The sequence below is a fragment of the Triturus cristatus genome, chromosome 4_2 (assembly GCF_964204655.1).
Source record: "Triturus cristatus chromosome 4_2, aTriCri1.1, whole genome shotgun sequence".
NCBI lineage: Eukaryota > Metazoa > Chordata > Amphibia > Caudata > Salamandridae > Triturus > Triturus cristatus.
In genome coordinates this window covers 498,490,056-498,502,762 of record NC_140586.1, presented here as the reverse complement: position 1 = coordinate 498,502,762, position 12,707 = coordinate 498,490,056, and the positions used below count along the sequence as shown (strand labels likewise).

At 38.3% G+C, this 12,707-nt stretch overlaps 1 protein-coding gene across 2 annotated transcripts in view; it reads right to left on the bottom strand.

Moving 5' to 3' along the window:
• Positions 1-12,707, bottom strand: part of BCL10 (BCL10 immune signaling adaptor) — a 219,241-nt gene that overhangs the window by 21,094 nt on the left and 185,440 nt on the right. For both annotated transcript variants that reach the window (XM_085602074.1, XM_085602073.1), the window contains exon 2: positions 2,598-2,886. In XM_085602074.1, the coding sequence (XP_085458200.1) occupies positions 2,598-2,886 (289 nt within the window). The remainder of the gene's footprint in view (positions 1-2,597; positions 2,887-12,707) is intronic.

Genomic DNA, 12,707 nt, shown 5'->3' with positions numbered 1-12,707 from the left:
CTAATCCCAAGCCTCGTCCTACTGCTAGGACTCCCCCCTTCCCCCCAAAAAAGTTTAAATCCTTCCCTCTCTGATCCCTCCACTATTCTTTTCAATCCGAATAACAGACTAACATGTCCACCTCTCAAATTAATTTCATATTTTCCTATATTAATTCACCACTAATCTCTTATGGGTTCTGGAGTAGCGTGCTACTGGCCAAAAAAAAGAAACCGCTTCAACACCCCATCAGGGGTTGCAAGCCCTATATATATGCAAACCTTTTTCCCTCTTCTATCCCTCCGCTATCCGTCTCAATCCAAATAACTGACTAACATAACCACCACTCAAATTACTTTCATATTTCACTATATTAATTCACCACTAAACCTTTATGGGTTCTGGAGTAGCGTGCTCACTGATAAAGTGCTTAAACACCTTGTCAGGGGTAGTAAACGCTATATAAATGCAATTACAATACAATACAATTACAATAAACAGTGCCTGTACAAGTTCAGTAACATCTGAAGGATATATTTTTAAATACAGCTTCCTCAATTGCTTGGTAACTAATGAACCTTCTCTTAATTCTGGATTACACCTATGTACACACAAGCATTCCTTCAATTAGGTTATTAGTTTTCCATTATATAATTCTGAATTCCATCTATCAATGCTTAATTTGTGCTGGAGGCTGCATTTGGTGGGCACACAATCAGAAAAAGTGTAACAAAGGGAATGAGAATGGATAACAAAGTACATGCATGAGCAGGATAAAGGGCCAGGAAGTGCAGGGGAAGAAAAGCGTCATGAACTGAAATCAAGACTTAACAGTGCTGGAATTTTGCAATCTGGTAATTCGGCAGTGCTAGCCATGGTGTCCTAAGAAAAACGCTGGGCCCCTGCATTTAAAAAAAAAAAAAAAAAATTAAGCATGGGCCTGAGCATTTTATAAGCTGGAGACACAAACTCCCAAAACTACATGAAGCTTTGAAATACTGATTATTCATATAGGTCTTGCATGGCAAGCGTTGTATCACTATTTAAAGAAAAGGCGCAGCTATCGCTATCCCTAAGATTCAGGTGCACCAAATGTGCCACACAGTTTTTCAAGACACAAAGGAAAAGACGGAACCCCCATAAATTCTCACGGTGAGTTAATCCCCAGAGGGCAAGACCCCCAATCCTCAATTTGAGACATGTCTTGCAAAACATGCATCCTCTAACACTGTTTTAGTGTCCTTGGAAGGAGATTTGACTACTGGTGAGCCTGGCACAGGTTAGCCTTCTCTGGGTCACATAGGGTCAAGAGAATGTCACTGAAATATCATGAGACCTGACGGAATATGAAGGTGCCTTCCAAGGTGGTGATTGTAGCTCTTGGGTGTTCAGACAGCTGAGATACAGGAGTGTGGAAGAACAGGAAAGCAGCTGTGACTCGCACACAGATTGCTGATGTGACTCACATTAAGTGAGTAGTAAATGAGATGAGCCAGAAGTTAGGCCTAGCAGCTCTACGGTCATGGAGGATACTGTTAGACTATCAATAGGATTATACAGGAGGGAGCGGCTCTAGATACAGGACACTCAATTTTCTTGGCTTGTAAAAGGTCTCCCTGCTCTCCCACCATGTTATGAAGTAGGTGGTTCCTGCTCAATAGGGTGTAGGACAGACCGTGGCAGCAAGAAAATATCTACCTGATAAATTATTAAAAGAGTCAACACAACTGTTGATATAAATATGATTAAGCTGCCAACCTACGATGCTGGATTCGGAGGCCAGAAGACATTTCCAGCAAACACCAAAATTGGAACTTGGACCCAATTTGAGTAGGTGTTTTGTTACTGTTTTTTTGTTGCACGTTACTTGTAATAACCAGGGATTAAACCATTGTGATTGTATTTACTGATCATAAAACTTTGCAACGTATGTTGACATTACAATGCAACAAGAGTTGCATATTTAATCTATGCTAAAGAAGATCTACAAATTCAATAAAATGTTTGTAAAAAAGATGAGTCAATTCAATATCTCAATCTTCTCAGGACAAGAGTGACCTCTAATCTGGAAGTTGGCAGTTCAGAAATTAACATCCAAATGGTGAAAAGTATGGCAGAATTTGTAATTATCAAAATACACCAATTTTATCTAACTGACTTTGAAATAATACTAAAATTTATAATACAATAGGATTGCTTCATAAATTAGTACTTGGAGCCAAAATGAATTCTAAATGGAACTTCTTCCTAAATATGTACTGTGTAGGAACAGAGCCAACTCTGTGCATGGTAACTATTGTTCATTGTCTTCATTTTTTTAACTGCTTGTACCTTCAGTGCTTTTAAACCAACGAGTTAAGCCCTGCCTTATAAATGCATAAAATAAATATATGAAAACTCATCCACAATTGCACGGAGTAACATGAGCATGGCACCCTGTAATCATAAATATTCCATTCCATCTTGAGATGATAACATAATGGATAACAAGGTTAATGTGTTTCCCTTTTCTCAACAAAATATTATAGCATATTGCAGTTTATTCCTTGATATGTTGCAGTGTAAAGGCTACCATAAAAATCTGGAATTTCAATTATGGAGAGTAAAACATTTTTTACCTCTGCGAGTTAGCAGCTTTGAGTTTTTGGCTCTCTGCACAGAATTTGTTATTTTTTCTATTAAAAAGTTTTGTGTCTTTTCTCTTCGAATAGATTCAATTAATATATCCAGTCCCTTGGGATGTAATGCAATGCGATCCAGCATCTCTCCGGCTCTTTGCCTACTGGTTGTTCTGCAATTAATTTCTTCAGTATCACATTTGGTGAGAATCATTTTTGAACGCAGGTAATCAAAGTGCCTCTCTGCGATGATTTTCTCACACAGCATTGGTCGTATTGCATCTATTGCCTATGAAGGAAAAAACACACAGTTAACTGTTAGTAATTGATCATGGTAACTACTTTATGCATAGAAATACCACAGAGTAGTCTTCTATGAGTGAACATAACACCATGCCATTAAATGCATTGAACACCATAGATCTGAATTAATCACTTAATACATTAATATCAATTTTGGGAAGACGGACACCATCCAACCCTAAAATGTTATTCCTGAAGACCAAGAATGATACATTTTCAATGGGTAATCCATCTCACTACAGACAGCATTCAGAGAATAAATCTCTCATACCATTGGTTACTGTGTTATGATGCACAGTATTTACACTCCAGGAAAAAAAGGTCACCCTTTATTGCTCATCTGGTAATGCACAGAATGGACTGGAAATGCTTGATCGCGACATATAGTCACACGAATTATGCTAGAGTGTACTAAATCCATGAGTAAAATAATGCAGAACTTTGTATTATAAGCAAAAATCTAAAGCACATTTAGCAGCAGTATTCCAATATGATCCAATAGGGGAAATTGCTGGAGTGCTCCTGCAGATATTAAAAAAATATCAGATAAAAGAAATCGCAAAACTCCTTTTAAAGTTGTTATTGTCTATTTATGAGTAATTCCATTTGTTTTACACAGTAAGCATATTAATCACTTTGGTGTAAACAGTGTTCTATCAAAGCACAAGATTAATACTTGCCTTGCAGATATTTATGATTACGATATAATTGTGTCACTTAAAATAAACACAATTTGTCACACAAATTTGATTATCAAGACTGCTTAGCCCTGAGCCCTGGAATAGTGATTACATACATGGATAAGGTATTATAGTTTTTTTAAATATTGTTTAATAAGGGACCATGACTACACTCCTTATCCTTTTTGAACTGTTGCAATTGATTCCTCGCAGGGTACCTTTGCTGATATATAAATGTACAGATTAAACATCATAGGTGCAAGTGTTGGTTCTTGAAGAACTTTATAGATGATGGTGCAGTAATGGAGGCATAACGTAACTTATCCTGTTGATTTAGGTTGTTTGAGAAGACAATTAAACTCAGAACACTGCATGTAAAGCACAAGCAGAAATAAAGAACTTGAAAAGCCAATATCTGAACTTGTCCAAGTGAGGATCAGGGACGTGCTGGTTGTGCCCACTGCTTGATATCCTCCCAACTGACAATAACACGCATCCACTTAGACTTACAGTCAGATCTCCCACTTCAACATTCTCAATGTAGATGTATTTCTTCAGTTCAAGTTGACCACATTGGGACACATACCTATGATATAGGCCGTGTACCTGTCTATGATTAGCACTTTAGCACATCTGATCATAACTACCAGACCACTTAAACTCAACAGTCTTTCGAGCTCTAATGTCCATGTCGCATGACTTAACAGTGATCCCCCTTATTGCAAAAGGACATGACATACTTGGCCTTCCCCTGTAATGAGCTAAAATTCTAATTGGCAGGAATTGGAAGCTAGTCTTAGACAAATTAAACCAGTTGAAAGGTTACAGATCCAAAGAGGCCGCTGTTGAGAGATCTCATGGAGGATAATTCTCTCCAGGAACCCTGGTGATTGATGCACCCAAGAGAACCAAGGGAATGGGGTTACACCATTACATCGGTGCACACAGCACACAAACCCACCTTGATTACTTTAGAGACACCGTTCATCCAAGATAGAGTGGCCGATACCCCAAACAACAACTCAGAACATGAAGCAGAGAAGATTCATATTGCTCTGGAGTTATTTTGGCACCCACAAGGAGACTGTTGGTTGAATTTGTCATGCTATAAACTCCCTGCCGACAAAGAACATGTGAGATACTTTGAACATACTTAACTGACAATAAAGACTCTGTATCCACCCCAAACCCGACCCCCCCACCCCCCCAACTGGGTGTTATGGGCAGCAGGCAAGGCAACTGTGAGGTGTGATTTATTGTGGGACTCGACCTGTAGAAAGTGAAAAGCCAAAATTGAGGGTCAAGCGTGAGAAATAGAAGTCACTGCGTTAACAAAAAGATACAAGATATCACATTAGCTGAAAACACTAGGGAAGCTTTTAAATGCAAACTATCACCTTCAGAATGCAAAAGTCTCTTTGCCGTCTTAAACAGCGTCACAATGAGAGAGGGAAAACGGTGGGTTGCCTACTGGCTCTTTAAAATCCAGCAATCCGAAATGCCCAGGATCAATTAGTCACTTACCCACTGGAAATACGGACAGATTTCAATGCCTATTATAAAACTCTGTAATAGACATAATGCCAAAACACTTGCCCCGCTAGAGCGATTCCTTTTCACTGTACCTTTGCTATCTCTGTCCTTCGAAGGTTATACAAAAACTCCCCACCTGTAAGGCTTCTGAGGTTGGATGGATACTCAGCAGAATTTTATTAAATAAACACATTTTAGTCCCAGTTTTATGTGAAACATTTAGAGACATAAAAGAAAGATGACCCCACCCTCCCAATATACTTGGAGCATACTCAAGCCTGAATCTCCGGGATTCTTAAGCCTGTTTTGGAGTGCACAATCTATAGATCCATCTCGTTGATTAACAATATCATCAAGATATTGGCCAAAATGTTGGCTAACAGACTGAAGGCTGTTCTGCCCTCACTGATCCACTTTGACCAGGTGAGTTTTAGTCTCCACTTATTGAAGGAATCCCACTTGATATCACTAGGAAAAATACTTTGTAAGTGAAAAAGTGGTGGTCTTATTCGATTCCAAAAGGGCGCCTTATCGAGTGGAATATAAGTACCTGTTTAGGGTTCTAGCCCACATGGGGATAGTAGTGGCATTTACTCAGAAGGTGAAGTATCTTATTTGAACCTCACAGCCGTCGTAAATTGTAATGATGACTCTTCACAGCCTTCATGATTCACAGAGGTACGAGGCAGGGCAGCCCCTTCTCTCCATTACTTTTTGCATTAGCTATTGAAACTTTGGCAATTACCATTAGACCGGACTGGGACATTAGAGGGAAACTGACTCCAGCAGGAGAGCACAAAATCCTCTTATATCCAGATGGCATCCTGGTAACAGTTTCTGACCTGAAAACCTCCAGCAATAGCCTTACAAACTCATCTCCCGATTTTCAGAATTTTACTGAATTTTTCGGCTACCTTATTAATTAGAGGAAATATGAATCACTACCTCTTACTGGACGACCCACCACCATTGCAGTAATCAATAACCATAATTTCAAATGCAAACCTTCAAATTGAAATACCAGGGATTTTATCTAAATAGGTCTTGGATAATTTGTAGGAAGAAAAGCATCTGCACTATAATGGATAAGAATAAAAGAAATTTAGCTCCATGGTCTTCCCCCAGAACCTGTAATTTTGAGAGAGAACCCAAGTGATGAAAATTAATGATACCCACAATTTAATTACATTTTTGCAATGTAGCCCCTCAAAATCCACAAAATGATGTTGGAAGAATTATGCAGGATGAGAGATCTTTTTGTCTGGGATAGGAAGAGGCCATATCTGAAAATGGACAAATTACACTTGCACACCTTTAATACTATTGGTTGTCTTTCCAGATAGCACCGATACATTTCTTAAAGACAATTTAGAAAAAAACACATTGAGTAAATAGAAAACATGCTCTTGGAGGTATAGGTGGCATCCGTTCACTATACACAACAAATAAACTCCTTGTGGCTAGTCATTCCTTACTGCAGACTATGTCATACAACTGGCACAAAGCACACACTACAATGAGGGAAGACAGCTGATTACATACTGAATCACCACTATGGGGTAATGGGAGGATACAGATCAGGGCCCAAGAGCTGCTTTAGTTAGACTGGGCAGAGAATGGGCGTTGATCTATAGATCAACTACTCACAGATAAGCCACTGAAAATATTTGCTGAAGCGCAGACTGACTTCAGGCTCTATGCAGCCCACTTCTGGAGTTATCAGCAACTCTCCCATCATCTCAGTGCATCACTAAAACCACAACCAATCTCACTTCAGGAATCCAACTTCTTGGGATGCTTAAGATCTTGGGGCAAATACAAGGGAGGCTCTGCACTTAAGAGTTTGTTGATAAATAAGAGAATTTCAGCCCCAGTAGCAAGGCGCCTTAAAAATGATGCTCTAAAAATATTGCAATTGGAATATAGAGTGGAAGACTGGGTAGAGGTTTTATTAGCACATGATAAATAGTCACAAGAGGCCAGGCTGAAGCTGAACTTTTACATGTTATTGGATAGATGGCACCAGGCACCTAAGTGGCTGGGGAAAGCATATTTGCAACCTAAAAACAAGTGTCGAAGATCGGATCAACAGTGGTATTGTGCACATACACTGGGAGTTTCCTAGCTATGGGCATACAAGGTCGAGAATTATGACAGCTACTTTAGATATGACAGGCACACTAACTGTATCTGTAGTATTACTCCACTGTACCTCAATATTTGCAAAAACCACACCCAAATATGATAGGTGGTTTGCCACAGCAATTTTTAGCTCAGCTTTTTAAATTGAAGTTATGGAGAACTAATATATTTTCATCATCAGAAACATGGTTACAGGAAATGCACCACATAGCTTCTTATAAAAAAAACGATCTACCCAGCTGAATCATCAAATGTCTAAATTCGAATCAGTATGGGAGTAACGTCTTGCAAGATTAAGTGATTAACATTGGGAACACTAATTCTGAGCAATCATTAGAAAGCTATCTCCGGGTAAGGTCAATCAAAATGCTATAAAAGAAAAAAACAGGAGGAGGGTGACTCAATATGGGGTTGCTACTGGAAAAGGAACTTATAGGCACAGTATGGTGAAAAGTATAATTTTTGTTTATAGTATTAAACTTGTTAATTTCATGTGAAGAAAAATGTATCTGTAGGAACAGCCTGGCATTATTCGACTTCATCCTTCATTAGAGGCTGCCAACAGTGACTATTGTTTACATTTTTTATTAGGACTATAATTAAGGGGAAAAGAAGGGGAAGAGTGTGGGAGATCAGGGATCGATTGGGGGAGTGGAAGCAGTAGACTTAAAAATGATAAATTCTACCAGGTGACCAATGTATCTAACATTGCTGATGCCCTGATACCATTTAATGACCTGTATTGAAACTCATTGCTGCCTCACTTCTTTTCCCAAAATAAAGCATTGTTAAAACAGAAAAGAAGGACAAGGAGGCACGTGTGACTCTTCTTCATTACAAAAAAGTTTTGTTCAGAATAAGAGTGATAGTTTTAACAGCTGCTGCCGAAGACCAACTGATCAAGAGCCAACAGATTACATTTTTATTAGGGTAGAAATCAATTGGGTGGGGGGGCGCGGCTTGACGCTGTTAGAAGATAGACGCTTGCTGAAGGAGCTCCACGGCGGCTTGGCTGGAGCGTCAGCTTTTCCTGCTGACCCCTAGCACGTAACCGCATGGCAATGAAATATTCTGTGATGGGAGCGACTCAGGAGGCATTTTCCATCCTTTTTCTGCTCCGGGGAGCATTTCTTTCACGTCAGTTGCAGCTGGCGCTTTCCCCCATTGGGACACACGCCCGTCATTTTGTCACTCCATGCTGCTCCCTTTTGTCTAGAGGGGCGAAGGACTTATTTTTTAGAAATATCTCGAAAATGTTGATTTCAACAGCCACTAATGAGTCCTATCTATCCTTTTGGGATGCACTGACAAAAAACTATTTTATAAAAGGAGTCTTCTAATCACCCCAGCATGTTTTCAATACATGTAAGGCTGAAATGAATACGACATGAGATAATATGTCATAACATAGCGGATTCTATAAACCGAGAATCATAGAATTGGTTGTTTGGAGTATACCAGTTTGCTGAGGACAGCACTTTTTTCCCCTCACCAGTTTAATGCCTGATCATTATGGTTTCATGATGTTCTACAAGTAAGAAAACATAACAAAGGATGTCTTTTTGGCTTTAAACATACAACCTACTATTCATTTAAGTTCCCATCCTTATCTTCATAGATGTTGTTGCTGAAACTTCAATAGCAATTAGGTTTTGGGCTGTTGAGAAAGTCATATTAATTGTATCTCTATAAACTCTTACGTCCTTGCATGGAGACTGACTTTGCATCGTATTTCATAGTCTCCTGGCACGGTATATTCACTAGCATTACAAGCTATCCATATTTTTATGGGGAGAACGAAATCCATACTTCACATTGTTAACTCTCCTCTACCGTTTTCATCTCTGTCAGACCACAACCCTTATTATGTACAAATAAAAACTCTGAAGGTAATATACCTCACCCCCATATGGGATCATCGGCAACATCATTGAGTATCTCACTTTCCACCACTAATTCTACTCCTAAATGAACCACTTCGTCTACACTATCTTCTGGTAAAAGTGTCAAAAAAGATCCTCCTTCACCTACTACGTCTCCTCCATCAAATGCTATAGATGTGCTTCTTGAAGAGATTCAAGCTTTTCGACCCTACATGGAGGAAACTAATAAGCGACTTCAAGCCTTAGATAACAAGTGATCTACTATGGAAAATAAGGTTCTGAAGATGAAGCAGCTAGTGAACTCTGTCCAGGTTGTGGTGAACCAAGTTCCTTCGATGAAATCCGAAATTTCTTTTCTCAAAAAGCAAGTGGAAAAGCTTGAGAATCGAAATAGGTTTAATAACTTACGCATATATGGCCTGGCAGAAGGCTTGGAATGCTCAGACCCCATTTCATTCTTTAAATCATTGCTTCCAAAAGTTCTTGATATTTCCAACTCCCCTGTTTTGAACATTCAAAAAGCACATTGTTTGGGTCGCAGTCCAACTATGGTGACTTCGTCAGTCAAACCTGGAGGAGTCATCATATATTTCTAGGAATATACAGAATCATTGAAGACCTTGTATGCAGCTAAACTCAAGGGCCATATCTCTTGGCAGGGTTCTAATCTCTTTTTTTACTCAAGATTACATCAAGGGCACAGCTGATCGAAGAAAGACATTTTGAGATACGAGACTAGCGCTTCGTAATCTCAACGCCAGATTTGGCCTTTTTCATCCCTGCCTTTTTAAGGTCACATATAAAAACAGAACTACGAATTATGAAGATCCTGCTTTGCTTCAGAAATACTTAGATCAGTGCAGAGAAGAAGATATAGATGTGTCCAGACTCACCAATGTTTAACTTTGTGGTGCCAATGGTTTAATATGTTTTGTCTCCCTAAGATTGCTGTTATTTCTCGTTTTGTTTTATGATTCTTTCTGGTTTCCCTATGCGATACTCACCTGTTGTATTTTTCCCCTCAGTTAGGTGCAGATTTTTTCATACTTGATTTTTTTTTATCTCCGGCCTGCTTTGGATGATGTCCTCCCTCCACGATCTGCCCCGAGTTGCCTGGTTAGTCGTGCCATCTTCCTTATGAGGCTTCCCCACCCTCAGCTTGTTCATGTTCTTTGTAGTTAATCATTATGTTTTGGGAAATTCTGGTTTAGGTTTCCTTTTTGCTGTACATGTTTTTCCTTCTTTCTTTTATGTTTTCTATTTTCTTTCAGATACTTTCCCTCCTTCCTCAATAAATTTCCCCTTGTCTCTTTCTCTTTGTTCTTGCCTATTCGTCTCTACGTCTTCTTTTCTTGGTTATTTTTTCCCTTTTCACAACAACTTACTTCTATTTCTATACTATTCATTATTGCTGGTGCAGTTTTTTAATCTCTCAAATGTTATTTATATAATGCTGTCAATTTCTAATTGTTTTAATTATTGTTATACAATGTACAGGTCACCTCTATTTTTATAAATGGCTCTAAAAGTAGTTTCATGGAATGTTAGGGGTTTGGGTTCCCCTATAAAGCGTCAAAGGGTATTAACTAATTTGTCTAATTTAAAGTGTGATATTGCTTTACTACAGGAAACCCATGTTTTAGATAAGGAAATCCCCAAACTTAAAGACAATAGGTATGTCATGTTTTTGCCTCTCCAGGCATGGGACATCATAGTGGCATAATCATTTTATGTCATAAACGTCTTGATTTACAGATTCTCATGCAAGTTGCTGATGATGTGGGTAGATGGGTCTTTGTTTCTGTGTTACTTAACAATATCCCCATGATTCTTTTTAATCTCTATGCTCCTACTGCCCCTGATGTTACCTTTTGGCCTCCAAATACTAAATTGATGTTCTTTCAAGATGAATACTTATAAATTGGTGGAGATTGTAATTTTGTTATGGATCCTATTATTGATCGTAATTCCAAGTCTAAAATAATTTCCTCCCCCATACACTCCCAATTTACATCCACTATTCAACAACGGTCACTAGTAGATGCTTGGCGATTATGCAATCCCACGCTTCTAGAATACATTTCATTTCTCCTGTACATTCCTCCCAATCTCATATAGACTATCTGTTCACTTCAAAAGCACTTACACAGCATATCACTCATTCGGAAATTAGTTCTATATTAATTTGCTCTAAATTTTGAACTCTTTCCAAGTACTCAAGGTACAAGAAGATGGGGATTTATAACTCCCTCCTTTTATATTACAATTTTACTCAGAAATGTGAAGTTTTGCCACCAATTTCTTTCTAGAAAATGAAACCCTGTCTATGTCTCCCCAGATCGTCTGGGATACCTTTAAAGCAGCCTCTAGGGACTTTATTATTTCCTTTGTATCCCATCGAAAGATATCTTTACTTAAATTACAATCATTTAATTAAGCAATTAGAACACACCTTTTTTCGCACAAATTCTAAATCTGGTCTATAAGTTCTTGTTAGAGCCAAATTTCAAATCAATAAAATATCCAGACCATGCTAATTCATTTTTACTCAAATAGTCAGCCAAATATTATGGAGGTCAAAATAAAGTGGGGAAACTTTTAGCTAATTATCTAGAAGTTAAAAAAGAACTCACCAAGATTAGCTCTATTCTTACTCCCAATAACCACATGGTTTACAAAAATGAAGACATCTTATCAGAGTTTACCCAATTTTTTCAATCTCTTCACCCCCCTCCCCCCCCCCCCTCCCCCCAAGAGTCCTCTGTTCCTCAGGGGGATATATTTCAATTCGTATCTATTAACCCACCTTCCTCTTCTGATCTAGATTTTTCAATTTTAGATAATGATATTTGGGATCTAGATATTATTAATACTTTTCAAAATATTAAACGTGGAAAAGCTCTAGGACCGGATGGCTTCACAATTGAATTTTATTCTTATTTTTCTTGAATTCTTATACCTAAACTAATCCAAGTATTTCACTTTATTTCTTCCGAAAAAATCCACTGGCTCTTTTCAATAGGCTTTGATATGCCTTCTTCCCAAGGATTTTTTTTTTTTTTTTTAAACAACAAAGGTCCCATTCAACTGGGATGGATATAGTATCACAATTTTTACAATCAAAAATTGGAATTATCCATGTCCTTGAATAGAGAAATAAATGTAATTTAATAACAATAAAGAGAAAAAACAAGTAATATGCGGTTGGATAAGTGAGCAAACCGTGAGTAGGTTAAAAGGAAATCAGCCGATTTCCTTACCGCAGGCAAGGGACTTAAAAAGTGACTTTTCAGTGTTTGCAGAATTAAAATTATAGAAAGTTACAATTAGTATAACATCTCCTACTCGATTATAGAATACAGCGTATAATTAAGAGTTTAGAGACGTGAGTCAACGACGTTTCGATCCCCATGGAAGTGGTGGGATCTCTTCAGGACTAAACGATGAATCGAATGCCTGGGAAAGTTTGCCTGGGTAGGTGTAGGTGAGAAAATAAGAGAAAGATATGGGAAAAAGGGAAAGGAGGATGGGTATGGAAGGGAGAGGGGGGAACAGGAGAAATGGGATAA